We start from the raw sequence: 27456 nt of genomic DNA, 5'->3' as shown, positions 1-27456 counted from the left end.
CACCACCAACGAGGCGGCCTTGAAATTCGATGCCTGGCTTCTAGAGCCAACTGGAGAGAGGTCCCGGCTGCTTCCCACCACCCCAGCAGCCCACCACCTGCCAGGAAGGTGGGTGAGTGGCTGGCCGAGGGGGCGGCCATCATCTCCGCAGCAGATCCGCTGACCTCTGCCTGAGCCCCTGGCCTGCCTGCCTGCCCGCCCGGCTGGCTTCTATGCATCCCGTGGCCGACATGCGATCCCCTCCAACCGCGTAAACCCAGCGCTGCCTGTTGCCGCCTCTTGCCAGGCGAGAAGCTCCCAGGGACCCCAGCACCGGAAGCAGGAAACTGCAGCTTTCCTGTCCTCTGATGAGGAAAATTGCCACATGGCCACCCCACCGCCCCCGGCCTCCCCCGGGGGCTCGGCCTCTAATCCCAGTCTCTGGGCCGTGTTCACATGGTCGGATGGGGATGCTTTCAATTTCCCTTTCCTGGTGGGTGGAAGATCCCGGCTGTGTGGGCACAGATTGAGGAATGGCAGGCATTCCCCACCAGGGCCGGCTGCTCCCAGCCCACCTCCCAGCCGGCCTCCCTTCCCTCTCCCTTTCCCTCTACCTCCCGCTACCTCTTCACCCAATGCTTACCCCAGGAGGCATTTGCTGTACCCCCCCTCAGGATGGGCAAGAAATGGACAGAGCTTCAGCGAGCGCCCGAGATAGGCCCAGCCTTGCTCTCACTTCTCCGTGGGAAGATGTGATTCAATCTTTAGGAGCTTGGGATGTAGTGAGGAAGCCATGCGGCATTCCAAGAAAATGGTCCAGAGTGATAGCTGCCAAGGCGGGGCAGTGCAGTGCAGCAGGAAGAGCTGGGGACAGGCCAGGCTTGTCTCCTGTCTGTGGAAGGGGAGCAGGGCTAAACTCTTGAAATGACCAAGCCCATCATCACCTCCCCGAGTGGGTGAAGGAGCTGTCATGGGCTGGTGACTCTGTGCATGGAGCAGAGACCCTCCTGGGGTCCTGGCCCAGGGACCCCATGTCCCCCTCACCAGTAATTTTCAGGGGACTCTGGCACCGAGCAGAGAGGTTCTGAGCCTCAGCCTTGCTTCTTCATGTCCACCCAGTCACAGCGCAGACTCGGTCCCCAGGGAGAGCTGGGCCACCTGTCCTTGTCAGGTCAGTTCCAAAGGTGTCCTGGAGGGTCCCAGGGCCATGTCTGGGAGGGGCCCAGGCCCTGGGGACCAGCCTGTGCGTGTCCTAACATCCCTCCCATGTCCCTGCCCTGACGTGAAGGTAGAGGCGGCGCTTACATGCCCCAGACGAGGAGCGGGGTCGGCACTGTGGTATTTAAACTCCCTAACGTGGAGCTGGCAGTTCTTGCTGTAACTTCTGAGGAGAAAGTGAGGAGGTGGGGCTTCAGTGAGGCAGTGACTGGAGCCAGAGATTACAGAGTCCTGATCACCCCCACCCTTTGTCAGCTATTTTGGATTACACTGCCTAATCTCCCCTGCCCTACCCGTTTCCCTGCTTTCGTATGGGAAGGGCATGACCCCAGCCCCTAGGGTCTCCTGAAGTCCAGGGCCCAAAGCCACCCAGGTGGTAAGTGGTTCATGATCCTTGGTGGCAAACGGAGTGAGTGGAGCAGCCCCCCTCGGCCCCTGGTTTGACTGAGGGGCGCTCTGGTGGGAGACAGGAGTCAGTGTGGTGAAGAGACCGCTTTCCTGGAGGGTCTCACAGAGCTGCTGCTGCTCCCCCCAGAGGATAAGTGGTCTGACTCCCACAAGGCTGAAGGTAGCCTCCTGTGAGCGCACTCATCCCCTGAGGTTGCCTGGAAATCTGCCCTGGATCCATTCCTCCCTGCCTCAGCTCAGGACCTGCCCAACCTAGGGTTGGATTCCTACTTCCTGAGTTCAGTTCAGTCACTCAGTTGCATCCGACTCTTTACAACCCCGTGGACTGCAGTACGCCAGGCTTCCCTGTCCATCACTGACTCCCAGAGCTTGCTCAGACTCAAGTCCATTGAGTTAGTGATGCCATCCAACCATCTCATCCTCTGTCATCCCGTTCTCCTCCCACCTTCACTCTTTCTCAGCATCTGGGTCTTTTCCAGTGAGTCAGTTATTCGTATCAGGTGGCCAAAGTATTGCAGCTGCAGCTTCAGCATCAGTCCTTCCAATTAATATTCAGGCCTGATTTCCTTCAGGATTGACTGGTTTGATCTCCTTTCAATCCAAGGGACTCTCAAGAGTCTTCTTCAGCACCACAGTTCAGAAGGATCATTTCTTTGGTGCTCAGCTTTCTTTATAGTCCAACTCTCACATCCATACATAACTACTGGAAAAACCATAACTTTGACTATAGATGGACCTTTGTTGGCAAAGTAATGTCTCTGCTTTTTAATATGCTGTCTAAGTTTGTCATAGCTTTTCTTTCAAGGAGCAAGAGTCCTTTTAATTTCATGACTGCAGTCACCATCTGCAGTGATTTTGGAGCCCAAGAAAATAAAGTCTATCATTGTTTCCATTGTTTCTCCAGCTATTTGCATTGAGGTGGTGGTACCAAATGCCACCATCTTCTTTTTTTGAATGTTGAGTTTTAAGCCAGCTTTTTCATTCTCCTCTTTCACTTTCATCAAGAGGCTCTTTAGTTCCTCTTTGCTTTCTGCCATAAGGGTGGTGTCATCTGCATATCTGAGGTTATTGATATTTCTCCTGGCAATCTTGATTCCAGCTTGTGCTTCATCCAGCCCGACATTTCTCATGATGTACTCTGCATATAAGTTAAAAAAGCAAGTGACAGTATACAGCCTTGACATATTCCTTTCCCGATTTTGAACCAGTCCATTGTTCCATGTTAGGTTCTAATTGTTCCTTCTTGACCTGCATACAGATTTCTCAGGGGGCAGGTCAGGTAGTCTGGCATTCCCATCTCTTGAAGAATTTTCCACAGTTTGTAGTGATCCACACAGTCAAAGGCTTTGGTGTAGTCAATAAAGCAGAAGTAGATGTTTTTCTGGAACACTCTTGCTTTTTTCTGTGATCCAACAGATGTTGGCAATTTGATCTTCTGGTTCCTCTGGTTCCTCTGCCTTTTCTAAACCCAGCTTGAATATCTGTAAGTTCTCAGTTCACGTACTGTTGAAGCCTGGCTTGGAAAATTTTGAGCATTACTTTGCTGGCATGTGAGATAAGTGCAATTGTGTGGTAGTCTGAACATTCTTTGGCATTGCCTTTCTTTGGAATTGGAATGAAAACTTTCTTTGGAGCTGGAATGAAAAAATTCCAGTCCTGTGGCCACTGCTGAGTTTTCCAAATTTGCTGGCATATTGAGTGCAGCACTTTCACAGCATCATCTTTTAGGATTTGAAGTAGCTCAACTGGAATTCCATCACCTCCACTAGCTTTGTTCATAGTGATGCTTCCTAAGGCCCACTTGACTTTGCATTCCAGGATGTCTGGCTCTAGGTGAGTGATCATACTATCATGATTATCTGGGTCATGAAGATCTTTCTTGTACAGTTCTTCTGTGTATTCTTGCCACCTCTTCTTAATATCTTCTTGCTTCTGTTAGGACCATACCATTTCTGTCCTTTATTGTGCCCATCTTTGCATGAAATGTTCCCTTGGTATCTCTAATTTTCTTGACTAGAGCTCTAGTCTTTCCCATTCTATTCTTTTCCTCTATTTCTTTGCATTGATCACTGAGGAAGGCTTTCTTATCTCTCCTTACTATTCTTTGGAGCTCTGCATTCAAATGGGAACATCTTTCCTTTTCTCCTTTGCCTTTAGCTTCTCCTCTTTTCTCAGGCCTCTTCAGACAACCATTTTGCCTTTATGCATTTCTTTTTCTTAGGGATGGTCTTGATCACTGCCTCCTGTACAATGTCATGAACCTCTGTCTATAGTTCGTTGGCGCTCTATCAGATCTAATCCCTTGAATCTATTTGTCACTTCCACTGTATAATCATAATGGATTTGATTTAGGTCATACCTGAATGGTCTAGTGGTTTTCCCTTCTTTCTTCAATTTAAGTCTGAATTTTGCAATAAGGAGTTCATGATGTAAGCCACAGTTAGCTCCCAGTCTTGGTTTTGCTGACTGTACAGAGCTTCTCCATCTTCAGCTGCAAAGAATATAATCAATCTGATTTTGGTACTGACCATCTGGTGATGTCCATGTGTAGAGTCATTTCTTGTGTTGTTGGAAGAAGGTGTTTGCTCTGACCATTGTGTTCTCTGGGCAAAACTCTGTTAGCCTTTGCCCCGCTTCACTCTGTACTCCAAGGCCAAACTTGCCTGTTACTCCAGATATCTCTTGACTTTATACTTTTGCATTCCAGTCCCCTGTGATGTAAAGGACATATCTTTTTAGTGTTAGTTCTAGAAGGTTTTGTAAGTCATCATAGAACCGTACAACTTCAGCTTCTTCAGCATTAATGATTGGGGCATAGACTTGGATTGCTGTGATATTTAATGGTTAGCCTTGGAAATGAACAGAGCCCATTCTGTCATTTTTGAGATTGCACCCAAGTACTGCATTCCGGACTCTTGGTTGAATATAAGGGCTACTGCATTTCTTCTAAGGGATTCTTGCCCACAGTAGTAGAAGTCATGGTCATCTGAATTAAATTTACCAATTCCAGTTCACTTTAGTTCATTGATTCCTAAAATGTCAATGCTCACTCTTGCCATCTCCTGTTCCACACACTTCCTGTGTAGGCTAGCCTAGTGCCCATGCTGAGTCAGTCTTCCAAAGTGGACCTGACCTTGGCCTTGGAGATACAACCTGGTTGACCACCAGGGAAAGAGGAGTTATGAGCTGTGTGTGGTTCAGGTCCTGCCAGGCCCAGAGTAGCGAGAACTGCTTGACCGACCATGGGATGGTGGCCTGTCCAGAGCTGTATAACAACCCCCACACGCTGCTTCCTTGTCATGGCACCCTCCTTCCTAAGGACAGGAGCGGAGGTGACAGCACCTTGACAAAGACGAGGAAACTGCCTGCCACCCTGCCTGCCTCGTCCACCTCCCGGGCAGCCAGAGAGACGGGGCAGAGGCCAGGATACCGGGGCTGCCAGGCAGGGCTGTTGCTAACGAGAGAGTCAGGGCAGCTGCTGGTGGTCCATGTCCAGTCTGGGTGGAAGGGGAGGGGCTCCCTCCCCCAGCACCTGAGACCCCCTTGTAGCACTGCCTGAGGCCAAAGAGGTGAAATGAGTCCCATCTTCCCTGGAGGGTCTCAGCCACCCCAGTGTCCAGCCCTGCCTGGAGGCCCGTGTGTCGTGGAGGTGGCCCTCTGCTCGTTTGCTCAGCACCGAGAAGGCCTGAGTCTTCTGCCCGGCAGAGCAGTCCTTCGGGTATTGGTTTGATTACAATGTACAGGGGCCCGTGACGGGATCCTGAGACAGGTGGCTGCTCTGGCCCACATTAGCATCTCCAGCTGCACAGTGAGCCCATTCCAGATGCCCAGGAGGTTGGAGGGACCCTCTTCAGGGGCCTCTTGGTTCCATCCAAGTGTGCTGCCTGGTCACGGCTTTGTCTGGTACACCACGCTGTAGCCGGGCTCCAGTCCTCTGTTCTCTGGCAGAATGGTCATGACTCTGAGCTCACTGCACTCTGGATTTGTCGAGTCTTTTTCCTGCCCCATCTTCTGTTTTCTGAGCTCCCCCTTCATGCTTGTCAGCCATAGAATAAGCACTGGGTTGTCATCTTCTCAGTTGGAGGTGGCATCCCCACCAGAGACTCAGGCTTTGTGTTCAAACCACCCTGTCTTTTCCTGTCCAGTTCCAGAAAACCCACTCATGGCTTTGCCCGGCCTCCTTCCACGCTCATTAGTCGAGGAGAACGCAGCACCCTTACCTGGACGTGGTCCTCCCTGGGTTCGTCTCAAGACTGGGTTGCCCTTCCCAGTCAAAGAGGACCCTCATCACAAAGACCGTGCCCACAGCAGCCAACCACGCCGCAGTCTCTGCTGCTGCTCTTTCTGACCGGCTGCTAGAGCATTTCCCTGTGGTTCCTTTAGTCCTGGTGGGGCAGAGCTCCTTGAGTCATTTTTCTCAAACATTTGGTTTGACAGTTTGGCCATTTCAACAGCAGAACATGCGGATTCTTGCGTTTCTGGTGGAACTAGTAGAAAAGGACAGGGGTAGGTTGTTGTTGTTTTATTGGAATATAGTTGATTTACAGGGTTATGTTAGTTTCAGATGTAACATCAGAGTGATTCTGTTTTTTATTTTTATTTTTTGGCTATGCCTTGTGGCTTTTGGGATTTTAGTTTCTCAACCAGGGGTTGAACCTGTGTCCCTAACAGTGAGAGTGCAGACAGAGTCCTAACCACTGGACCACCAGGGGATTCTCAATTCAGCTATATATGTGTGTGTGTATGTATATGTGTATTTTATATACATTCTTTTTCAGATTGTTTTCCATTATAGGTTGTTACAAGGTATTGAATATAGTTCCCTATGCTATGCTGTAAGAGCTTCCAGGAGGCTCAGTGGTAAAGAATTCACCTGCCAATGCCGGAGATGCAGGTTCGATCCTTGCATCCAGATGACCCCCTGGAGAAGTAAATGGCAACCCACTCCAGTATTCTTCCCTGGAGAATCGCCTGGACAGAGGAGCCTGGCAGGCGACAGTCAGTCCATGGGGTTGCAAAGAGTCCGACAACTTAGTGACTAAACTACAACTACTTTGCAGTAAATCCTGTTCATCTATGTTATATATAGCAGTGTGTATCCGGCTCATCCCAAACTCCTAATTTTTACCCCTCCCCTTCATCAATGGACATGAGTTTGAGCAAAATATGGGAGATAGTGAAGGACAGGGAAACCTGGTAAACTGCAGTCCGTGGGGTCGCCACGTCAGACACGACTTACTGATAGCTCTTGCCGTTTGGTAGCTATAAGTTTGTTTTCTATGTCTGTGAATCTGTTTCTGTTTTGTTCATGTGTGCATGTTTTGGATTCTGTGTATGAACAATACAGTATGATACTTGTCTTTCTCTGATTTAGTATCCTCATCTCTAGGTCCATCAATCTTGCTGCAACGGGCATCATTTCATTCTTCTTTAATGGCTGAGTAATATGGGAGTAGGTATTGGTTGCACCTGATGGCAGTGTGAGGTGGTGGGAAGGTGCCACATGGAGAGCTGGGACCCTTGAGTGGACCTCTGCTGGACCCTCATGACCTAATTGTGACCTTAGACAATTCATGTCGTCTCTCTGGTCTCAGCTCTTTCACTTTTTTAAAGGAAGATGTTGGACAGAAGCTTGACCTCCAGGCTTTTCTGACACCAGCCCTCAGAGTGGCTGCCCTTGGCCCAGCTCCTGGAGCACCCTTGGATCCAGGCCCAATCGTGAGGGGTGTGTCTCCATTTGTTCAAATGGCTTCCTGAGCCCGGTCCATCCATGTCCCTTTGTGATTGTCTAGGGAGCTCTCCTGGTTCTGCTAGCTCATCTGTCTTTTGTTTCTTCTCAGATACATGATGCTAATTAATAGAAGCTGAATCATTTTGTACCAAGTTAAAAAAAAAAATACTAGGAGTCTTCAGCTCCTCCATACTCTGAAATGTGTGAAGTCATACAAGGTGGGGGCTAAAAGACAGTGGCCACATCCTTGGCATCTTGCATTTACAACCCCCTGAGTCTCCCTAGGGGCCATGGAGAGGCCCTTCGCCCTGTCTTCCTTCCCCCGACCTTACCCCACGGTGATATTCTCAGTATATACCCCACTGAAGTCACGGCCACATCTGTCTCATCCATAGTAAGATCCCCAAGATCTAGAATGAAGCCTGGTACTTGGTAGACACTCAGTCTGTGTTTCTGAATGAGCAATGAACTGCCAGCCTGCAGCTCTAAGAACGGGCCTGTCTTCCCAGGTTCGGCAGTGTGTTCCCGAGTCTCAACATGGCGGTGAAACGGCGGGAGCAGGCCTTGCAGGACTACAGAAGGCTGCAAGCCAAGGTGGAGAAGTACGAGGAGAAGGAGAAGACGGGACCGGTGCTGGCCAAACTCCACCAGGTACCAGGAAGAAGTGCTGGGGGTGGACCGGAAGCCATGTGGTCCCACACAGCAAGTTCTTGCTTCACCAAGGGGCCGAGACACCAGATGTCCTGACACCTCCGCCCTCCCCCCACACACACACGTCTTGCCCCAGTTAGAGTTCGGGTGAGCCGTGACACCCAGTGTGTTGCTCCCCAGGCCCGAGAAGAGCTTAGGCCGGTGCGCGACGACTTTGAGGCTAAGAACAAGCAGCTCCTGGATGAGATGCCACGCTTCTACAACAGCCGACTGGACTACTTCCAGCCCAGCTTTGAGTCCCTGATCAGAGCGCAGGTGAGGCGGCTGCCACCCCTCCTGCCCCGGAGGATGGCCCAGCGCTGCTTCCCCTGGTGGGGAGGCAGCCGTGGGCTTTGGACCAGCCCAGCCCCACCCCACACACTTGAAGTAGGCTTAGCCACTTTCTCCCACTGCCCCCACCCGCCCCCCCAACTCCCCAGCACTGCCTCCTCGAGGGAGGGATCCAGGCAGCTCAGGTTGTTGGCTGGAATTCCTGTTTTGGTTCCTCCATTGCTCTGTGGTTAATCCCGGCTTTGGGACGAGGTCCCCCTTGTCCATGAGTCCTTCGCTCATGTTCTCCCCACTCCTGCTCAACCGCAAGGGCAGGAAGAAGCCTGCAGTGCCTCCCCCCGATGGGCAGGGGCCTTGTGTGGTGGGCTCAGGTCAAGATCAGAGGCCTTTTCTAAGGACCCTGCACCCCTGTCCTTCCCTGATTAGCCCTTTTGGTGGAAGACTAGGGAGTGTCTTGACCTTTAGCAAACCTGGGCAGGGTCCTTAAGCCCTGGAGAGAAGCACGCTCAGGACTCCCTCTGGGGCACCACTTTCGCGGGAAAGGTACGCTCACTCGGGCTGGGCTGGGGTGGCGGTGCACTGAGGTGGCCCTGGGAGCCATGCCTCCTGCCACTCAAGAGGGCAGAGTCGCTCCTGCCCTCCTCCTCTGCCCCACATTCTTCAAGCAGTCAGCAAGAGTTAGTCTCCCCATTTGTGAAAAGAGAAGAGGTTGAGGTGCCAAAACCAAGAGGTCTTCTATATGTGGGACACCCCGCCGCCTCCTCCCACCCCTCCACAATGTGACTGCACTTTCCCACCAGGTAACAGCTAAAGGCTCAGCATGTCCCCATTCGCCTCCAACCCACCACCTCAGCTCCTGGCCTGGTTGTCTGGCGCCCTCCAGTGGACACTCTCATTCTTGCAGCGTCCACGGTTGCAGACACTGAGGAAAAGCCAGGTTCCTCCCCCCAGCCTATCTTGGGAGAGCCCCAAAACCCACGGGAATCATGGGATCCGGAGCCCTGAGCAGGATTAACCTTAGTGACCAGAACCCCAGGGGCGCAGGGAAAGTGAAGCAGAGAGCTGAGTGCGCGGGGCGGCCCTGCCCTTGGAGGTGTGTGCAGGCTTGCTTCCGGCGCTTCTCCCTGGGCCAAGGGGCGGTGGCTTGAGGAGACCCCAGCCTCCCCTCTCCTGTGCCACGCTCCCAGGCCCCGGCACGGCCCCTCCGCCCTGAGCTCTGCGCAGGAGGAAAGCCTCTGAGCGCCGGGCGGGAGCTCTGGTGCCCTGTCAGCAGGCAGCAGGGTGGTGAGGGGTTGTTTACTGCCTCGTCAGCGCCAACCTCCCCCTCCCGCGCCTGCTGCTGCCGTTAGTCACAGAAGTGAGCATTCCAGTGACTCAGCCTGCGCAGCGCGGCTCGGGGCAGCGAGCCGGGGGAGGGGGCCGCCCCTCCTCGCCACCCCTCCTCGCCACCCCAGCCCAGGCCCCGGCCCCGGCCCCTCGGGTGACCTTGATTCAACTACCCCTCAGCCAGTGCAGACCCGGCTCTGGGAGTGTGGAAGGCAACATGGTCTGGCCTTGCCCCTAGTAGCGCTGCAAGCCTCTGGAACAGGAGGGTTCCTTCTCCCGAGATAGCTTAGAGCTGGAGCTGGTAAAATATCAGGGTGTTCAACCAGTGTGGAACATTTTCTTGAAAACCCATGCTTGCATTTGGTCGTGAGGTGGAGGCTGGGGCAGAAGGGGCCCCCGGCCTCCTCCCTGGGGCCTGCTCAGCCCTCCACCACCTGAGAGAAGCTGATGGTCCTCGCTCCTCAGCCTGTTGCCCCCACCTTCCTGCAGGCCTCCTTCCTACTCTGGTGTCTGTGCAGGAGACACAGGAACAATCCTGGTCTCTGGCTCGCCTTTCCTGGGTCTGCAGCTGAGGCGGTGGTCAGGGCTGGGAAGGGACAGAGGCCAGAACCGTGTCCCCTCCCACCTTGACCTCTAAGACTGTCCCAGGGCTCTGGGAGCTGCCGTGACCTCTCCCCCACGGCCAAGGGCTTCTCCTGGCTGCCATGAAGCAGGTAGCCCCTTGTCAAGTGCCTGACTCCCTAGGTCCACCCCCAGGACCCAAGGGTCCACAGTCCCCCCAGCCCTCCCCCCTCAGCTGCCTGGGGAGCTCAAGCCTCCACCTCCCCAAGGACCTGTCCCTCCCCTCTGCACCCAGGCAGTGGGCAGCAACGTTCCTGAAGGGCTCGGGGCCATGGCTGTCCTGCAGTTCAAGGGGAAGGGCGGTGGCGGACGGGAGGTAACAGAATAGCAGAGGGCCAGCCCACAGGCTCCAACTTCTCTGCCCACCGTCCCAGGGCTGCAGTGCTTTGGGGGCTCCGTGTCCTGAGCACAGCACCTGCAGACCTCTCCTCTTACCCTGCAGGTCGTGTACTACTCAGAAATGCACAAGATCTTTGGAGACTTGACCCAGCAGCTTGACCAGCCTGGCTGCCCTGACGAGCAGCGGGAGCGGGAGAATGAGGCCAGGCTGAGCGAGCTCCGAGCCCTCTCCATAGTGGCTGATGACTGAGCCTGGCCTGGGGAAGACTCTGGAACACAAGCCAGCCTCACTTGTCTGCCCTTTAGAAAAGCTCGGGCATCAGCCAGCAAAGGGCCCCTCCCTGGGAGAAGTATGGGGACAGTGGTGTTCCCCCCCTGCCCCAGGCCCCGGGAAAGCGTGACACCAGAAGCCCTAGCAGGCTGCCGTCTCCCCACCCCAGCGCAGCGGAGACCGGCAGCCAGGTAAGCAGTGCAGACTGTCTGTTCCTGAAGAACCGTCCAAAGTGCCTCCTGGCCTCGGGCCAGAGCCTGGACTGTCCGATCCCTAGAGGTGTCAGCCTGGCTGCTCAGTTGGGAACACATCTACCTCCAGAAGGGCTCCCCTGGGAGTCCCCCCACCAATGCTGCCTTTCCACCTGACCCACCTTTTCTGGGAGAGGCTGTGACACTGCCCTGGAGTGTCTCCCAGTCCTCGGCCCACTTCTAGCTTTTGGGTCACCTGCAGGGGAGGCTCCTAGTCCTACAGCTTCCGTAGAAGCTGGGACTCAAACCTGTGTAAATATCCTACCACACTAAACGTCACCGACCGAGTCACGGGCCTCACAGCAAGAATAGTGGGTTTGTCTCACCTAGTTATTTGGAATTTTATTTTTCCAAGTAAAATTTTCAATGAAATGTCCGTATGTTATTGTGCTATAATTATGAAGAGGAAAGGGGCCACCCCAGGTCTCTCTCTGGGTTAGGCTGCCCCCTGCTGAGTTAGGGGGGTGGTCAGGGCGGGGTTGCCCCAACCACCTGTAGCACCCCCTCTCCTGGTCTCTGTCTGGGCTAGGCTGCCCCTGCTGAGTTATCGGGGTGGTCAGGGCGGGGCTGCCCCAACCACCTGTAGCACCCCCTCTCCTGGTCTCTGTCTGGGCTAGGCTGCCCCTGCTGAGTTAGGGGGGTGGTCAGGGCGGGGTTGCCCCAACCACCTGTAGCACCCCCTCTCCTGGTCTCTGTCTGGGCTAGGCTGCCCCTGCTGAGTTAGCGGGGTGGTCAGGGCGGGGTTGCCCCAACCACCTGTACCACCCCCTCTCCTGACCAGCAGGCCATGGACCCCAGAGCTGCCCCCCACCAAGCACCCTCTGGAGGAGACACCTCCACCGGCAGAGGCTGGGTTCAGGGTGGGAGGAGGGTGCAGAATCAGACCTGGAGGAGGCAAGGGGAGGGCTGTGGAGCACGCTGCGTTTGTTTTTGACTTTGGTTTATTTAAAAAACAAAAAGCCAAAAAAAAAGAAAACCAACTTTATATACAAAGTCAAACTGAAACCACGGATTAATGGAAAGAGGCAAGACTTGTGGGGAAGGGGAAAGGCTGGGCCAGAGCCAATACCACATTCTGAACACAAGGAGCTGGGGGGCGGGTGCTGGTTTCTTCTGGCACGTCTGGGGCAGCTGGAACACAGTGTTCACTGGCAGACATGGCCCCACACCAGACGCTCGCTAGCACTGACTCTGTCCCTGCGATGGCCAGGGAGCCCCCTCCCCAAAAACCTGCTCCTGGAACCTGGCAGGATTTGTGCCATTTGTAAGTGCTCTTACCCCCAACCAGATTCCACATCTGCTGCTTTAGTTTATTGGCATCAGACCTTATGACAGACTTGAAAAGTCTTTTCCTGCCCTGTCTTATTCTAAACTGGAAGAGGACAGGAGAAAGTCAGCACAAGACGAAAGGGCCCCAGGAGGAATCCCAAGGAGAGGGCAAAATGACATTCGAGGGGTGCACAGGATGTTGGATTTAGTTGCGCGCGGAACCGGCTTCCTCACTCATCCGACCCACGTGGCACAGACTGACCCCGCCCTGACGGCCTGAGCGCCTCTACAGAGGCTGAGTGCCACCGGGGCAGCCACCCCTGCCTCCAGCCCCCAGGTCCTGCTCTGGCTGCTTTCTGGGCTCTAACTTCAGCAGGCTCCCTCGCTGACCTCACAGGACGGCGGCTCCTGCACCAGGCCCCTCAGTTGCTTGGTGCTGGCTCCTCCTTCTCTACCCAGCTGTCAGCCTGTTTGAAACAGACACACGAGAATCAGGACTCGGAGGAGGAAGAGCTGAGATCAGAGATCCCATCCGAGAACTACTAACCACTTCCTCCTGGGAGACTCCCGGTCACAAGCTGCGGACTGACGGATTCCGTAAGAAACTAGCAGATGGAGGCAAAGGCCAGTGAAGCTGGGCCAGCCGGCTCAGCAGGAGGCTCACCTTTTCAAGCATCCGCTGTGTGTCCAGCTGCAAGGTGGTCAGGCGCCTCCGGAACTCCTGAAGCAGCCGCTGGAGCTGGTTCTTCTGTCGCTCGGCTGTCCGGGCCATCTCCTCAGCCTCGGCCAGCCGGGCCCGCAGGTCCTGCATTTCCGTTGCCAGTGTCTTATTTGTCACTTCAGTGGCTGAGAAACGGTTATGGCTCTCCTCTGGTGGGGGCAGGCCGGAGAGACTGCTCAGCTAAGAGGGGAGCGGATGGCGGGTGGCCTGGAGTCTGGGTGCGGGCCTCCCGCTTCATCTCCCCACGCCACAGGCCACTCACCCAGCTTAAGCTCCAGTGTGTGAATCTTGTTCTCCAGGTAGAGCCGCCCACTGTCCTGCTGCTCCGCGCGCTGCAGCAGGTTCCCCACGTTGATGAGGCTGCCGTTGTGGGACACCAGGCCCTTGTGCTCCGCCGGGGCCGCACCCGGCTTCCCGCTCTTCCCGGGAGGAGGCAGCAGGTCCAGGTTCCCTAGAATGGCCAGGAGAAGACTCAGGGACGGGAAGCGGGAGAAAGCCCGCCCGCCCCTGTCCCCTGGGGGCCACAGGACCCAGTTCGCACCAAACAGCAGGTCCTCGGGGAGCGCCCCGTCTGGGCCCTCCAAGCGGCTGTACTGGAGGCTCCGGTACTGGCAGATGTTCTGGGACACCGCCCTGCTGACCAGCTGTTTGGCCTGGAGGAAACACACCCACAATGCCCAGAGCCGAAGGTGCACGCCCCTGTGATGGCGCCCAGGCACCCAGGAGCACAGCATCCCGGGCCGCGCCTGCACACGGCGATGCTGGGGGCCTCAGGGAGGCCCGGGAGGCTCACCTGCTCGGCGCTGAGCCGCAGCCCGAGGGTGAGCAGGATCCTCTCCAGGTCTCGCCGGTGCAAGTAGCCACACCAGTTGGCGTCAAAGTAGACAAAAGCAAGGAGACAGTCCACGGGGAGCACAACGGAGGGTTCCAGCTCCTTGGGCTGCGAGAGGAACAAGGGTGAACAGGATTTACAAATAGCTCTCCTAATGCTACATCACCCAGGATGAAGCCCTTTCAAAATAAGGCAGCTTGGCCGACACACACACCCAGACACACCTTCCAGTTGGAGATCTGACCCTTGGCCTGTGAGCAAAGATCTCTCTCTGGGGCACTTCTGCCCCAAGGCCTGCCACCCAGAAAGGAACCGTGTGTGCTCCTAGATCAGACAGCTCACTCAGAACCACACTGATGGAGACAATGAAGTATTCTCCTGGCTCCTATGAGTGTGCTATCCCACGAGCCAAGAGCCAGCGCTCTCTCATCAGTGAGAAGATGCCAGGAACCTAGGACTTTCCTGGTGATCAAGCAGATAAGCATCTACCTTGCAGCGTGGAGGGACACAGTTTAGTCGCTGGTTGGGGTACTAAGATCCTACATGCCATGGAGTAACTAGAGCACCCACATGCCATAGCTGCAGAGCTAGCATGCCACAGCAAAAGATACCTGGGGCACCACGACCAAGATCCAATGAAGCCAAAATAAATAATTAAAAAAAAAAAAAATGCCAGAGGTTGTTTAGTAAAAGCATCCCTTTCCCAGGAGAGTCAGAGGCCTTGCCAGGGATCCCGGTCACGGAGCCCCAAGCCAGAGAAGGTCTCACCATGTCCTGAAGGGTCGAGAACTCCATCTCTGACTGGTTTGAGGCAACCGACCGGACCTCGGAATCCTCCAGCTTCGCTCCTGCTACAGAAAGCCTGAGGTGAGCCTAGCGCAGGGCCCACCCCGCACAGAAGAGGGCAGGAAGGCCACAGGGTCACGAAGCCGCTGCCCGGCCGGCACACGCATACCAAACTCCTCCTCCCCGTCGTCTCTCAGCAGCAGCAGCTCTGGGTCCAGAGCCATCTCACACAGGTCCTCGGACGCCTCGCCCCGGGGTTTCTCTTCATCTTCGCCCCCAGAAGACGGGGGTTTCGGCAAAAGCCCATCTTCCTTCTAGGAGAAGCAGACCCAGATGATAAGGAGAAGAGCTGCCCCTGGAATTTCCCACCGTAACAACGGTTAACGTTTCCACATCGGCCGTCTTCAGGCAATGGGATAGAGGCTTGCGTGCAGTGTCTCATTTAATGTACCCCATTACACGGGTCACAGGGCAGGGCAGGGTGAGTTCCAGACACCCGGGGTGTTCCTCAGGACTCAAGCCCAGTCCCATAGGCAATCTGCTTGCTTGAATGTATTTAGGCAAGAAGCACACCCATGGGCTTTAGAAACGGTTAAGAAAATGCAGTGTTGTAGTTAACCACAGGGTCATGAAAACACCTGCACCCATCAAAGCATTGTGTTCATGGCACCCTGGCAACGACACTTCCCTTCATGAAGCTCCAGGCCCTCCTCCCTTCTCCCAGGCGCTTCACCTCCGAGCTGTGTGGCCACACAGGAGAGTTACATGCCCGTGCCCGAGTCACACTGGGGTCAGGAGGCACGCACAGTAAATGTGGGGTAGAGACAGCAAAGCCACAGTGCGCTCTGCGCTCCAGCTCTGCAGCGCATCAGGACCTGCAGCCCCCGTGCCCACACGGAGGGCGGAGATACTCACCGGCGGGGCGTCTGCCTCCACAGCCGTGCCCTCACTCTGTACCTCATCCTTGGGCTCCTTGGCTTCCTCCTTGACTGCTGCTTCTTCCTTGACTGCCTCCTCCTTCTCAGGCTCAGGTGGGGCCGCGACCTTTTCAGGAAGGCTCAGGAGCGTCTTATAAATCCTATAGCCAAAGTCCCTCTGCAGCATCTCCAGAAACAGCTCAGCCAACACCGTGGCCTGGTGGCGGGGTGGCGGGAGGCCATGAGCATCAGGACAGGGAGTGTTCCAACCCCATCACCCCCTACCACCCCACAGTCGCCAGCTCCTACACCTGCCTCAAAAGAGATCCTTTCCTTTGGCCTCCGGTCCTCCACAATGCTTTGCAAGGACAGGTTTACACAGCGGGAGCGTGCCATGACAGCTGGCTCCAGAGGGGGTGGGGGGGCCTCTGGGAGGTCGGTGTCCACTTCCTGCTGCGCAGTGACCTCCGGATTCTCGGCACTCTGCTTAGAGGTGTCTGCTGCTTGCTCTGACCCATCAGCCGATTGCTCTGTAGGCTCTGTTTCCTGTGGCAGAGGTCAAGGTCTATGACCACCTGGGTCCCAGGGTTCAGGTACCTACCTCCCTCAACAGTTCGTAAGCCTTGGCCTCACCACTGGCACCTCCGGGGGCGGGGGAGCTGCCTCTGCAGCCTTCTGCTGGCACAGGGCCTCCCACTCCTCCAAAGTGGGCATGACGGTCCAGATGTCCGGCAGGTACACCACCACGGTCTGCAGCCGCCTTGGCGGTCCTGCCTGCAGGTACTGAAATTCAGCGAAGCGCCACCTGCTCACAGTGAAGGAACAGTGAAGTGCTGACCCGTGACATTCACAAGTGAGTACTTCAGCTGCCAGTCAGCATTTAATGGACATGTACTTCGGGCCAAGCTCTAAAAGATATAGCCCAAGTCCTCAAGAAATGGTCCATGCGAAGAGACAGGTAACCCGACACTTATTATCCGAGGTGCCGTGGCAATAAGGATCTCGGAATGTAGATGGGGACCACACCTGACGAGCCTTGGGGGGTCAACTGGCTCTCAGTACATTTACACATCCCTAGCCATGCTCGGGACTACGGCAACCACCGGCAGGGCTGGAGCCAGGAGACGAGCGGGGACGAGGGACCTGACAGAAGCTGACCGGTCAGAAAGGCCAAGCAGAAGCCTGGCCTCCGGCCGGGTCTTAGCCGCTCGGCGGTGCCTGCAGGCGAGCTCGGCAGCCACTCACCACTTGGTGCAGGCGCTCAAGTCGATGCCAGCCTGGGCCTGCGCGCAGCGCGTGGCCGTGCGGACAAGCACCTGCGGGTCGCCCTTGGGGTCGAGGCCGTCCAGCGAAGGAGACCACTCGCCCCCCACCAGCACTGCCTCATCATCCTTCCAGCCCAGCAAAAACTGCAGAGAGAGACCGGGATAAGACACAAGAAACCAATCATCTGGGCCTCCCACTGGGAAACCACCTGCCACCTCTGGGGAACAGAGTCCGCCACACTGCACGTGGCGGGGGCTCTCCACTCATGAACTTGAACCCCACGTGAATCTGGCAGGACCATCTCTGGGCCACGCTATGCTCCTGGCAGAACGACTGGCATCTCAACTCTGTTTCTTTGCGCTCATGAGCAGTATCTCAGCCGACAGGGACTGACCACTGCCAGTGACTACGTCTTGCCTCCGGGGCTCCAGCTCTTACTTTAATTTGCTTCAGAGGGTGTTCCGGGGTCTCCCGTGGCTCAGCCATGTCATCCACGAAGAGCATGCAACAACGATACAATTCCTCCAGTCCCGGGGAGGAGAGCAGCAGTACCTGGTAGGGACGGCGTGAAGGAGACACTCGAGAGCTTCCTCAGCCCTCAACAAGGGGATCAAGTGGCAGGACCCCAGCCAACTCACCTTGGAACTGTAGGCGGGGTCGCTGTCTGTGGGGGGGGACTCCACACCAGAATCAGCAGCTGGCTCCTTTTCTGAAGATACCTGGATGCGGCTTGGATGATGGAGAGAGAAGGGCTGGCTCACGGGGAAGGCCGACAGCCAGCTCAGATGCACGGCCAGGAAATCTGAGGGGACCAGGAGGGTGCGGTAACGGCGCTGGAGTTCTAAGAAATCAAAGACGGGGCTGTGGGGAGAAAGCAGGGAGTTCCAGGTTGAGCATAAACGAAGTGTTTTTTGTTTTTTGTTTTTAACGGTACCATAAAAAAGACTAGAAAGAAAATGGAAGCAAATTCTTTTATAATATGAGAAAGAAGAGTTTTCTAAGGAAGACACCTCTGAAGAGAGAAAAATGGATCAGATTTGACCACTAAAATGCTACCACCTCTAGTTCCAAAACAAAGTCAACCTAGGGAAGGGAAAAAAGACATTTACAATATATGACAGCAAAGAGTGTTTATCTTAAAGTTAATATAAAAGGAACCCACAAATCACTAAAAACAAAAATCACTTTTAAGAGAAAACTGAAAAAACTGAAAACAGATACTTAGAAAAAGGAATGAGACTGAAGAGCTCAGTATCACTCATAATTAAAGAAATTCAAATCAGGGTATCACTTTTCACCTACTGGACTGCAAAGATCACGAAGCTGGCTAACACGGTGTTAGCAAAGGCTGAGGGTTCAAGTACCTCACAATTCGTCTGAGAAGGTAAACTGCCACAGCCTCTGTGAGAAGCCTGGCCGTACCTTCAAGGTTCACAGACCTCTAAGCCAGCTACTCCATTTCTAGGAACTGAGCTCAATAAAATGCTTGCACCTGTCCACAGACAGGTCTAGAGAAGAATGTTTATTATTACAAGATTTAGAATAACTGCAGATTAAAAATGGAGACCTGGTTCAATAAATTCTGGTCCATCCACTTAGCCGTGGGGTTGCTAAAAAGAATGAGATTAGTCTAACAAACATTAATGTGGAATAAATCCCAAGATAAGTGAAAAAGCAAAGTGCCGAATAGTAGGTACAACAGGCTTGCACTTGTGATTTTAAAAAGATAAACAGCTGTGTGTGTGGTTAATCGTGAGCAGTCGGTGTCCTGACCACTCGAGATGCACCCTCCCACAGTGGTGGTGAGGGGACCAGGGTCTCCTGAGATCACCCTGGGAGGTGGGTGGGTCACCGCGGAGAGGACAAGGCGCGCCCTGGGCCTGGGAAGGAAGCGGGGCAGCCCTCCCTGCCTGCCTGCCACAAGGAGGAGGTGCTAAGAGGCCGCCCGCACTTCCACTTGGACAGAAGTGGGTCTGCCCTGGGGGCTTCTAACACAGCAGCTGGAGCCCTGCATCTCCCCTGCTAGCTGGCATCTGGGATCACTCATCTACTCAGCTTCTACATGAGAGAAGTAACCTTGTGTGGGGGCAGCAACCTCGTACATGCTGTCACACTCAAGAAATCATTCAGAGCTTCCCTGAGAAGCCAGTCCTAGGGTTCCCATGACCCATAGTTTCCACCTGATATATAACTGGTATTGGGCACCTGGATTTTAATTGGGACACCATAATTATAGCCTGGCACAACTTCTGGTGATTAAATCATAAATGAGTGGTGCTATGCTGGTCTGAATTTGAGATTCTGAAATAAATCTGTCACATTAAAAAACAAAAATGAAGCAAGCAAAAAGGTCACAAGAATACACATACACAATTACTTCCAGACTATATCTCATTTACACAAGAAAAATGTTACCAGCTGCAAGTCTCACCCCCAGTCCAGCCTCCCCACTGACCTGTCCACAGCATAGGGAGTGAGGTGGACCCGGTAAGGAGGGAGGTCATGCCGCGGTTTCTTAGCGCCCCAAGGCTCTCCACCAGCTCGCTGTTTGCGCTTCTTGGAGTCATAGTCATCACTGGAGGTTGATTCATCACCAGAAGGAAGAAACCACACTGTTAAATACAGCTTCAGGACATGCTGGCCTAAAAAGAGCTGGAAACCATCTGAATCCTGAACTTTAAAGAAATGGATAATAAGTCATACTAACAACCTTGTTAAGAGACTGTTATTAAAGATATTAAAGTACACTTTTAAATGCTTTATATAACACAGAAAACCATGTTAAACAAAAAGTACAGTATGGAACACTGTATAGACAATACTGCCTCAAATGAGCAAAAACAGCTTTAAAAGACTGAAAGAAAAGAAAATGGTGGATTCCTCTGATAAAGCTGATAAATAATTTTTTTATATTTTTACGAATACTTTAAGTTACAGCTAACATGTAATTTTTTGAAATGAAAGAACTTTTTTTTCTTTTTTTAACAAGAGATACATATATGGTACCATGCTATGGGTTCTATAAAGTTTAATTAAGAGAGACCGATCTGGTAACAAAGCCTTGAAAAAAGGAAGTGAAAGTGTTGGTTGCTCAGTCATGTCTGACTCTCTTGCAACCCCATGGACTGTAGCCCACCAGGCTCGTCTGTTCCGTGGAATTTTCCAGGCAAGAATACTGGAGTTGGTAGTCATTCCCTTCTCTGGAGGATCTTCACAACCCAGGAATCAAACCTAGGTCTCCCACATTGCAAGCAGATTCTTTACTATCTGAGCCACCAGGGAAGACCAACAAACCCTTAACCCTACACATTTAAATCATAAAAATTCACTAATCATATAGCCATTAAAACAGTTCTGAGGATTACTCTGCAATATGAAACACATGCTCAATAAGAATGTATTAAAAAAATCTGAACTTAGATTAATATTATAAAAACTATGCTTATACATATAGATAAAGACTAGAAAAGAACACTGGGGGGGAAAGTGACAGGAAGGAAATTTGCTTTTCTTTTTTTTTTTGGAAATTTGCTTTTCTAAAGGCCTTTAAATATAAGAATGGCTACCTTGGAGACAGGGGGATGGAGGGAGACGAGCAGGAGACTACGAGGGCCAAACTACTACGTACAGCATAAATAAGACACAAAGGTTAGGTGTGACACGCAGCACGGGGGTTGTGGCCAGCGCTTTACAGCAGCTGTAAGTGGGGCTTGAGCCACAGCAGCACACGGCCTCCATGGGGCGTGAGCCACAGCAGCGCACGGCCTCCGCGGGGCGTGAGCCACAGCAGCGCACGGCCTCCGTGGAGTCTGAGCCACAGCAGCGCACGGCCTCCGTGGAGTCTGAGCCACAGCAGCGCACGGCCTCCGTGGAGTCTGAGCCACAGCAGCGCACGGCCTCCGCGGGGCGTGAGCCACAGCAGCGCACGGCCTCCGTGGAGTCTGAGCCACAGCAGCGCACGGCCTCCGTGGAGTCTGAGCCACAGCAGCGCACGGCCTCCGCGGGGCGTGAGCCACAGCAGCGCACGGCCTCCGCGGGGCGTGAGCCACAGCAGCGCACGGCCTCCGTGGAGTCTGAGCCACAGCAGCGCACGGCCTCCGTGGAGTCTGAGCCACAGCAGCGCACGGCCTCCGTGGAGTCTGAGCCACAGCAGCGCACGGCCTCCGTGGAGTCTGAGCCACAGCAGCGCACGGCCTCCGTGGAGTCTGAGCCACAGCAGCGCACGGCCTCCGCGGGGCGTGAGCCACAGCAGCGCACGGCCTCCGTGGAGTCTGAGCCACAGCAGCGCACGGCCTCCGTGCAGCGTGCCTGACGCCAACACGACACTGAGCCAGCGGGAGTTTAACCAGAGCGCTTCTAAATGCTCAGCTTTAAAGGGGAGAGGTAATGGTGATTTCTGTGGTGTTTCACTTTTATATAACATCATACACTACATTTTTGTAATAGATCACTTATTACAGTGCCACTATGTTATGGAACAAGCAATAAAAACAGTAGAAAAGAAAAAAACCTTTAGACCATTATCAAATGCCAGACTGATAAGGGTGAAAAAAAACCCCGTCTCACAAGGGAAATAAAATCAACTGTCAGTTCGCTGTGCTGAGGTGCTGCTGAGCTGGTCCCGTTTAGGTACCAGGTCCCTGCCCTTCCCTTCAGACCTGCCTGGGTTGCTTGCCCAGTCATTACTGGGGAAGCCCTGATTCACTCACTCGGAGTTCTTCTTTTCTCACACTTCTGCCTGGGTAATGTCCTTCAGTGTCTCCCTCCGAAAGCTGCCTTCTAGGCTTGCCCTTGTGGGAGAGCAGTGCTTCTGTGTCTCTAACAGAACAACTGCTCCAAAGCCATTTTGACAACTCTCTTCAGCTCACCCGTGACTGAAGTGAACTCTTCAGTAAAGGCTGTCAACCACAAGCTGAAGCGCACGTTCCCCTGAATCCTGGAATCTCTATTGTCAATTGTCAGGAAGAGACTGTAAAGCACGGGCAGTGGAAGCCACCTTGGTAACTTCAGCAGGACAGAGATGGTCTACCCAGCTGAGTATCCTTGTCTAAACCCCTCAGTAGTTCAGCATTAGCAACCCAAAGGAGACACTGGTTTCTGCCTCCCAAAACGTGAAGTTCAAAAAGAAAGCCTGGTTTCCAGTCAGACACTAAGACGGCTGACTCGGCTGTAAACGGCTGTTCCCCCAGAGGGTGACCTCGTTGCTGCTGCCCCCGCCCCTACTCTGCAAATCCCTTCTACACATTCATGGTGGTATCTCACTCCCAGGAGTCACGTCTTCTCTCTCTAGAGGCCGTGACACTGAAGCATTATGGCCAGAGTAACAGAACACAGAATTTGCACAGGGTTTGGCGTGTCCTGGACAATCAAATGCTACTGGCTTTACAGGAAGGCTGAATTTGAACCTAAAGCAAAAAGTCAATAGCAGCCATTGATTTCCACCCAGGCTACATTATCCCTGCGGGCACCTGCTGTCCTTCGTCTATAATGAAATCTTTAATAAACTCACAGAATGGGAGAGTTGGAGAGTCCTTGGAAACTGAAGACCAAGAAGACGCAGAGGACAAGAGGTGCGGGTGTATGCGAATTATGTGCCAGGAACTCGAGAATCAAACTGTTTTAAGCAGTGGAGATGCGGTGGGAAAAAACCCTACACAATCAGAGCTCCCCACTCCAAACAAAGTTCCCAATGACCTGTCCTGAGGCAACACACAGTGGCTTCAGCAGACCAGCTACATCACTTTGCTTAAAGCGTCTTCTCTGAGGAACTCCATCCCCCTTTACATGTTTGCAGTAAACTGCATTCTTAGTCCTTCCTTACTAGTAATAATCACTGGCTTCTGGGAGAAGCAGCGGTTTCCTTCTGAAAACAGTCCTCATTTCAGAACAGAACTAGAACATGAGAACCCTTTCTGGAGTGATAGACATATTCTGTATCTTAAAAGGGGTGAGAGTCACATGGGATTTTTCATTTGTCAAAACTGCCCATCTAAGATCTGTTCACATCAGACTACATAAATTTTACCTTAAAAAAAAAAGTCTAAGGCAGATGAAAAAGAATGGCAGATATCGATACCTGTTGAAGCTGGGTGATGGGTATATGAGGGTTCATCATCCTTTTCTATTTACTATGCTTATACGTGAAAATTTCCATAATAAAAAGTTTAAAAGAAGACTGACAGAAAAAACTTGGAACACGTTTTCAACAAACTAGTCTAGAGCGTGACGCCTAGGGATAGAAACAAAGACTTTTAGGCAGGGTAAGGCAGGATCAGAACATGTGAGCCAGACAAGACAGGGAACATGCTCCTGGTGGTCCCCAGGGCTCACAGACGATGGGGACACATGATGGCCCAGAAGGCCCCAAAGGCCCAAGGCCACCACGCCTGCTGCACACGAGGCCACGTCTGCATGTCCACAGCACAGGATTTCTGGATATACATATTCTATCACATCACTGGCTTCTGTGGTGTATAGGAAGAAACATGTTTTATACTAAGAATTAAATCATGCACTGCAGGAAACTAAAAAAAAAAAAAAAAAAAACCCAACAAAAAAAAACAGACTCAAAGATATAGAGAACAAACCAATGGTCACCAGAGCAGAGGAGGTTGGGGGGGAATAGGCAAAACAGGTGAAAATGAAAGTCACTCAGCCATGTCCAACTCTTCGTGACCCCATGGACTATACATATACAGTCCAGTCCAGAATACTGGAGTGGGTAGCCTTTCCCTTCTCCAGAGGATCTTCCCAACCCAGGGATCCAACCTAGGGATCGAACCCAGGTCTCCCTCATTGCAGGCAATTCTTTACCAACTGAGCCACCGGGGAAGCCCAAGAATATTGGAGTGGGTAGTCTATCCCTTCCCCAGCAGATCTTCCCAACCCAGGAATCAAACCGGGATCTCCTGCATTGCAGGTGGACTCTTTACCAAATGAGCTATCAGGGAAGCCCGGATACAGGTGAAGGGAGATTAAAAGGTACAAATTTCCAGTTATAAAATAAGTAAGTCAAGGAGATGTAATATACAGCACAGATGATATAATCACTACCGTAGTAACTCTGTAGAGTAACAGACAGTAACCAGCTATTGTGGTAATCATCTCATAACACATAAAATATCCAATCTACTGGTATAATACTGTAAATTATGCTTCAGTTAAAAAAATACACTGCAAAAAAACATCTTTTGGACACTACTATTTTCTTCAGTTTTGATTCTTGGTGTCCCAATCTTAGGGACTAGAAATAAAAAGAGAAAATTACATATTAAAAACAAATTCAGTGTGATATTTTGAAAGATGAATTATGCCAAATGCCTACTTGTTGAAACAGCTTATAAAGTTCCAATATTTCTCAATGTGTCAGCCTATCTCAGGGTAAAAGGACTAGGATCTAGCTGCACAAAGAAAATGTTAGTGTCAAGAAGTGGCCAAAAAAAGGGAGGGGGAGGGGGGCACATTCTCTTAGAGGCAAATAACTGAAGCACCTTTCCTGCTTGATTATCTTACCTTCTGCCCTGATCCAATCGTCCATGAGGGCCCCGAGCAGGAAACCTGTTCAGGTGGCTCAGATGAAGTGTGTGGGATGTTTGGAAGAGACTCAGAGCTGCAGGAAGGAAATGGATGGTGACTTAAAACACCTAAATATTTGCCCAACTTTCCCGTCCCCTTCTTTTAGTCCCCACTTCTACTCTAAGATCAACAACCTCAAGTTACAAGTCCATTCATCCAGAGTACTCCATAAAGCCACACCCCCAATATCCATGCCACTGGTACTCACGCTTCTGAGGAAAGAGTGGGGGAATCCGGTGAGGCTGAAAGATCAGTTGGGGCTGAGCTCCTAGAATCCCCTGCTTCTGGCCCAGGGCTGCCACATGTAGAAGGGGAGGTGCTGGGGACTTCAGTAGGGGCTGCAGGACAATAACCAGGAAACTCAGGGCATCCCATGGCTGAAGTGCTCACTACCTTGGAAAGATGTGGCCCTACCCCCTTGACCAAAGAAAGGTTCCTGTCCATCTTTCTGGGCACCAGAGTGTCCCTCCTACCCCTTTCCAATGCACATGCTGAGGAGAGATGAATACCTGGTTGGAGAGCGTTTGCACCTTGACAGCATTCCAGGGAACTGCCTGACCCGGGTTGTATGCAGCCTTCACCAGCACCTTCTCACCCAGCTGGGGCAGCCGGCCCTTCACCACACTGCCAGCACACAAGCCAGGAGACCCAGTCAGGAAAAAGACCCTGGCCACGCCACCCTGACTGTCCCTATGAGGCCCTTCCCATCAAGACTGCTCACCCCTTGCATAACAGCAAAGCAACGTCTTTAGAAGGACCCACCAGCATGGTGGCAGAACCGAATCCCGTAAGCATTTCCAGAAGGGGACCGGCCTCAGCCTACCTTAGCTGAAAAAAGACTTCTTCATCCACCACCCCAAAGTAGTCGTGCAAGCTGGTGACAATGCCAGTGAAGACCCGCTGCTTCTCTCCACCCTATATGAGAAGGGTGCAGTTTAAAGGTAAGAGGGAGCATCTATTCATGCTCTGCCATTAGCATCTCATCTTTCTCCACCCCTCCAGCCCCAGCTCAAAGTACTGCACGGAGCTTCCTGCGGAAGGAAGCACACGTGTCTAGTGGACATAATCTACTGAAGGTGGGGGGAGTCATGCTGATTCTTGGGCCGTAAGCTTCTTCTAGGATTCCCAGTTCTTCTTTAACTCCAAAAAGCACCCTACAGATTTCCCTATAATCAGAACCAAGGACTTCCCAGTCAGAGAGGTCTAAGCTACCTCTGGACTGGCTGTGACGACAGGAGTGTCAGGAAGGATGAACAGTGTCATGTAAGAATGAATGTATCGAACAACCATGCATGCTGAGGTCCTCCCGAGTGCTGAAACTCACCAGACAGAATGCCCAGCTTACCTGAAGGTGCCTGGCATTTTGGGACAGGTCTGTGGCCACAGGAGGAGTCAGCAAACCAGGAGGAGGGCCCAGAAGGGATGTTGAAGCTGCGCCTGTTGGAAGAGAAGCGATCCAGGAGCTGCACCTACCACCTACTTACCTACCAGTAAGCACTAGAGTCCGCTAGAGCAGACAGGAAACCCATAGGGTAAAGTGGATCCACACAAGTTCCAACAGGGTTTTGTTCACAACCACTGTGGTCATCGTCTAGTTTCCTAAGAAACATCAGCAGCAAACTGCACTCCACCAGGGAAACCCCTGGTGTATTTCAAAACTACCTTCTGTTAAAGACTAACTTCAAACCACATACTTCCCAATGTGGGGCCAGGGAGAGATAAAGGTGATCACCTGAGAAGTTGCGTCCCCCTGGAAGCGGGTTGATCCGCTGGCGCTTAAACTGGGACATTGGGAATGCTGTCCTCTTTCAGAGTCTTGGGGAAAAACCTTCAATCAGAAAAGAAAGAAATTAACAATTCACAGGGAAGATTTTCCACCTACCCCCCAAAAAGGAACTAAGGATATGAAGGAAAGTGGAGAAGTGTATACTGAGAATGAATAGGGAAGACAGACGGAGAGAACAGGAAATGGACCAGGAAATAAGAGAAATTACAATGCTCCAGTTTCCCTCACAATAACCTAGTGATGGGTAACAGACTGTTATACTCTTTCAAACAAAAGGAAACCGAAGCTCGGAGGGACTGACACTTGCCCGGGGCACAGAACCAGGTACGTAAAAAACTAGGACTCACACCCAGGTCTCCCGACAACTCAGCGCTCCTCTCACTATGCCACGCCACCCTCAGATGGTTGGGGAGAGTGAGGGGTTAGAAAGAGCCCCGGTGACATTCATTCATTCAAATACATCCGCCAAAAAGCTCCACGCAAGGCCCGGAAAAATGGAGGAGGCTGGTGCCGGAGAGGAGATGGTGTAGGCCCTCTCCCCGGAAGCCCGGCCCGTTGTTCCCCGGACGGGCTGGTGAGAAGACAGCTCCGCGGCCAGACGAACGCAAATCCGGCTGCGCGCCCGCCCTCCTGCTCCCCCGCTCCCCGTGCCTCGGCTCCCGTCTCAGCGGCCGCCAGAGCCGGATCTCCCGGGCCGGGCCGCGGCCAGGCCGCCGTGGGAGGACGAAGGCGCGCGGTTTCTCCTCCTCCCGCCCGCCCCCAGGGCCGAGGCCGTTGCCAGGGAGACGAGACTTGCAGTCCGGAGAGGGGCTCGGCCCCTTCCGCGCCCAGTGCATCTTCGCGGCCTGGCTGTCGCAGCCCCTCGGCCGGGGGAGGGGCAAAGAGGCAGAGGGGCGGCGGAAGGCCCCCCCAACCCACCTGCGGGCCAGGGCCGCGACACCGGGGGGACAAAGACACCCGGAACCACCAGAGCCGCTGCTGCCGCCGCCACCGGAAGCGCCTCTCCGGAAGCACGACCACTGGTCGGAAGCTGCCACTCTCCCGGATATGCTCCCTCCCTCCTCTCCACCGACCTCTCCCTTCCCCCACACCGGCCTGCCATCCCGCTCCAACTGCGCAGCGGAAGTGCGCCTTCCCCGATCGGATATGCGTTAGGAAGCCGCGCGTCGGTGGTGCCCT

The 27456-nt window shown here is 53.2% G+C and overlaps 2 protein-coding genes across 7 annotated transcripts in view; one reads left to right on the top strand and one right to left on the bottom strand.

Moving 5' to 3' along the window:
• Positions 1 to 11669, top strand: part of BIN3 (bridging integrator 3) — a 50091-nt gene extending 38422 nt beyond the window's left edge. The window contains exons 7-9 of the mRNA XM_065901532.1: positions 7846 to 7987; positions 8168 to 8302; positions 10707 to 11669. Of these exons, the coding sequence (XP_065757604.1) occupies positions 7846 to 7987; positions 8168 to 8302; positions 10707 to 10853 (424 nt within the window). The 3' untranslated portion in view covers positions 10854 to 11669. The remainder of the gene's footprint in view (positions 1 to 7845; positions 7988 to 8167; positions 8303 to 10706) is intronic.
• Positions 11670 to 11837: 168 nt separating this feature from the next.
• Positions 11838 to 27351, bottom strand: CCAR2 (cell cycle and apoptosis regulator 2). 6 transcript variants are annotated; one of them, XM_065901531.1, is made up of 21 exons: positions 27196 to 27351; positions 26224 to 26319; positions 25837 to 25928; positions 25315 to 25406; positions 25001 to 25115; positions 24700 to 24829; positions 24429 to 24525; positions 19372 to 19491; positions 17555 to 17777; positions 17355 to 17468; positions 16896 to 17059; positions 16284 to 16455; positions 15966 to 16196; positions 15649 to 15867; positions 14903 to 15047; positions 14716 to 14795; positions 13909 to 14055; positions 13657 to 13768; positions 13378 to 13566; positions 13059 to 13264; positions 12013 to 12861 (listed from the first exon to the last, which is right to left on the bottom strand). In XM_065901531.1, exons 2-21 carry the CDS (start codon positions 26279 to 26281, stop codon positions 12817 to 12819), a joined length of 2751 nt encoding a protein of 916 aa, XP_065757603.1. In that variant the 5' UTR covers positions 26282 to 26319; positions 27196 to 27351; the 3' UTR covers positions 12013 to 12816. The 6 variants fall into 6 exon arrangements, with proteins under 6 accessions (XP_065757601.1, XP_065757600.1, XP_065757599.1 ...); XM_065901530.1 differs by having other exon boundaries at positions 12020 to 12861; positions 14716 to 14798; XM_065901529.1 differs by having other exon boundaries at positions 11838 to 12861; positions 13378 to 13768; positions 15691 to 15867.
• Positions 27352 to 27456: the final 105 nt, after the last annotated feature.

The sequence above is a fragment of the Muntiacus reevesi genome, chromosome 10 (assembly GCF_963930625.1).
Source record: "Muntiacus reevesi chromosome 10, mMunRee1.1, whole genome shotgun sequence".
In the NCBI taxonomy this organism is placed as follows: Eukaryota; Metazoa; Chordata; class Mammalia; order Artiodactyla; family Cervidae; genus Muntiacus; species Muntiacus reevesi.
Note: the sequence above shows the minus strand (reverse complement) of the source record. Positions and strands in the feature narration are given on the sequence as shown.

Excerpts from the sequence above, each read along its gene's own strand:
- CCAR2 (XM_065901526.1), bottom strand. The coding sequence starts at position 26,281 with ATGTCCCAGTTTAAGCGCCAGCGGATCAACCCGCTTCCAGGGGGACGC. Across the intron at positions 16,456-16,895 it reads TTGAGCGCCTGCACCAAGTG|GTGGCGCTTCGCTGAATTTC; the intron begins GTGAGTGGCTGC and ends CACTGTGAGCAG. Across the intron at positions 15,048-15,648 it reads TGGAGGCAGACGCCCCGCCG|AAGGAAGATGGGCTTTTGCC; the intron begins GTGAGTATCTCC and ends TGCTTCTCCTAG.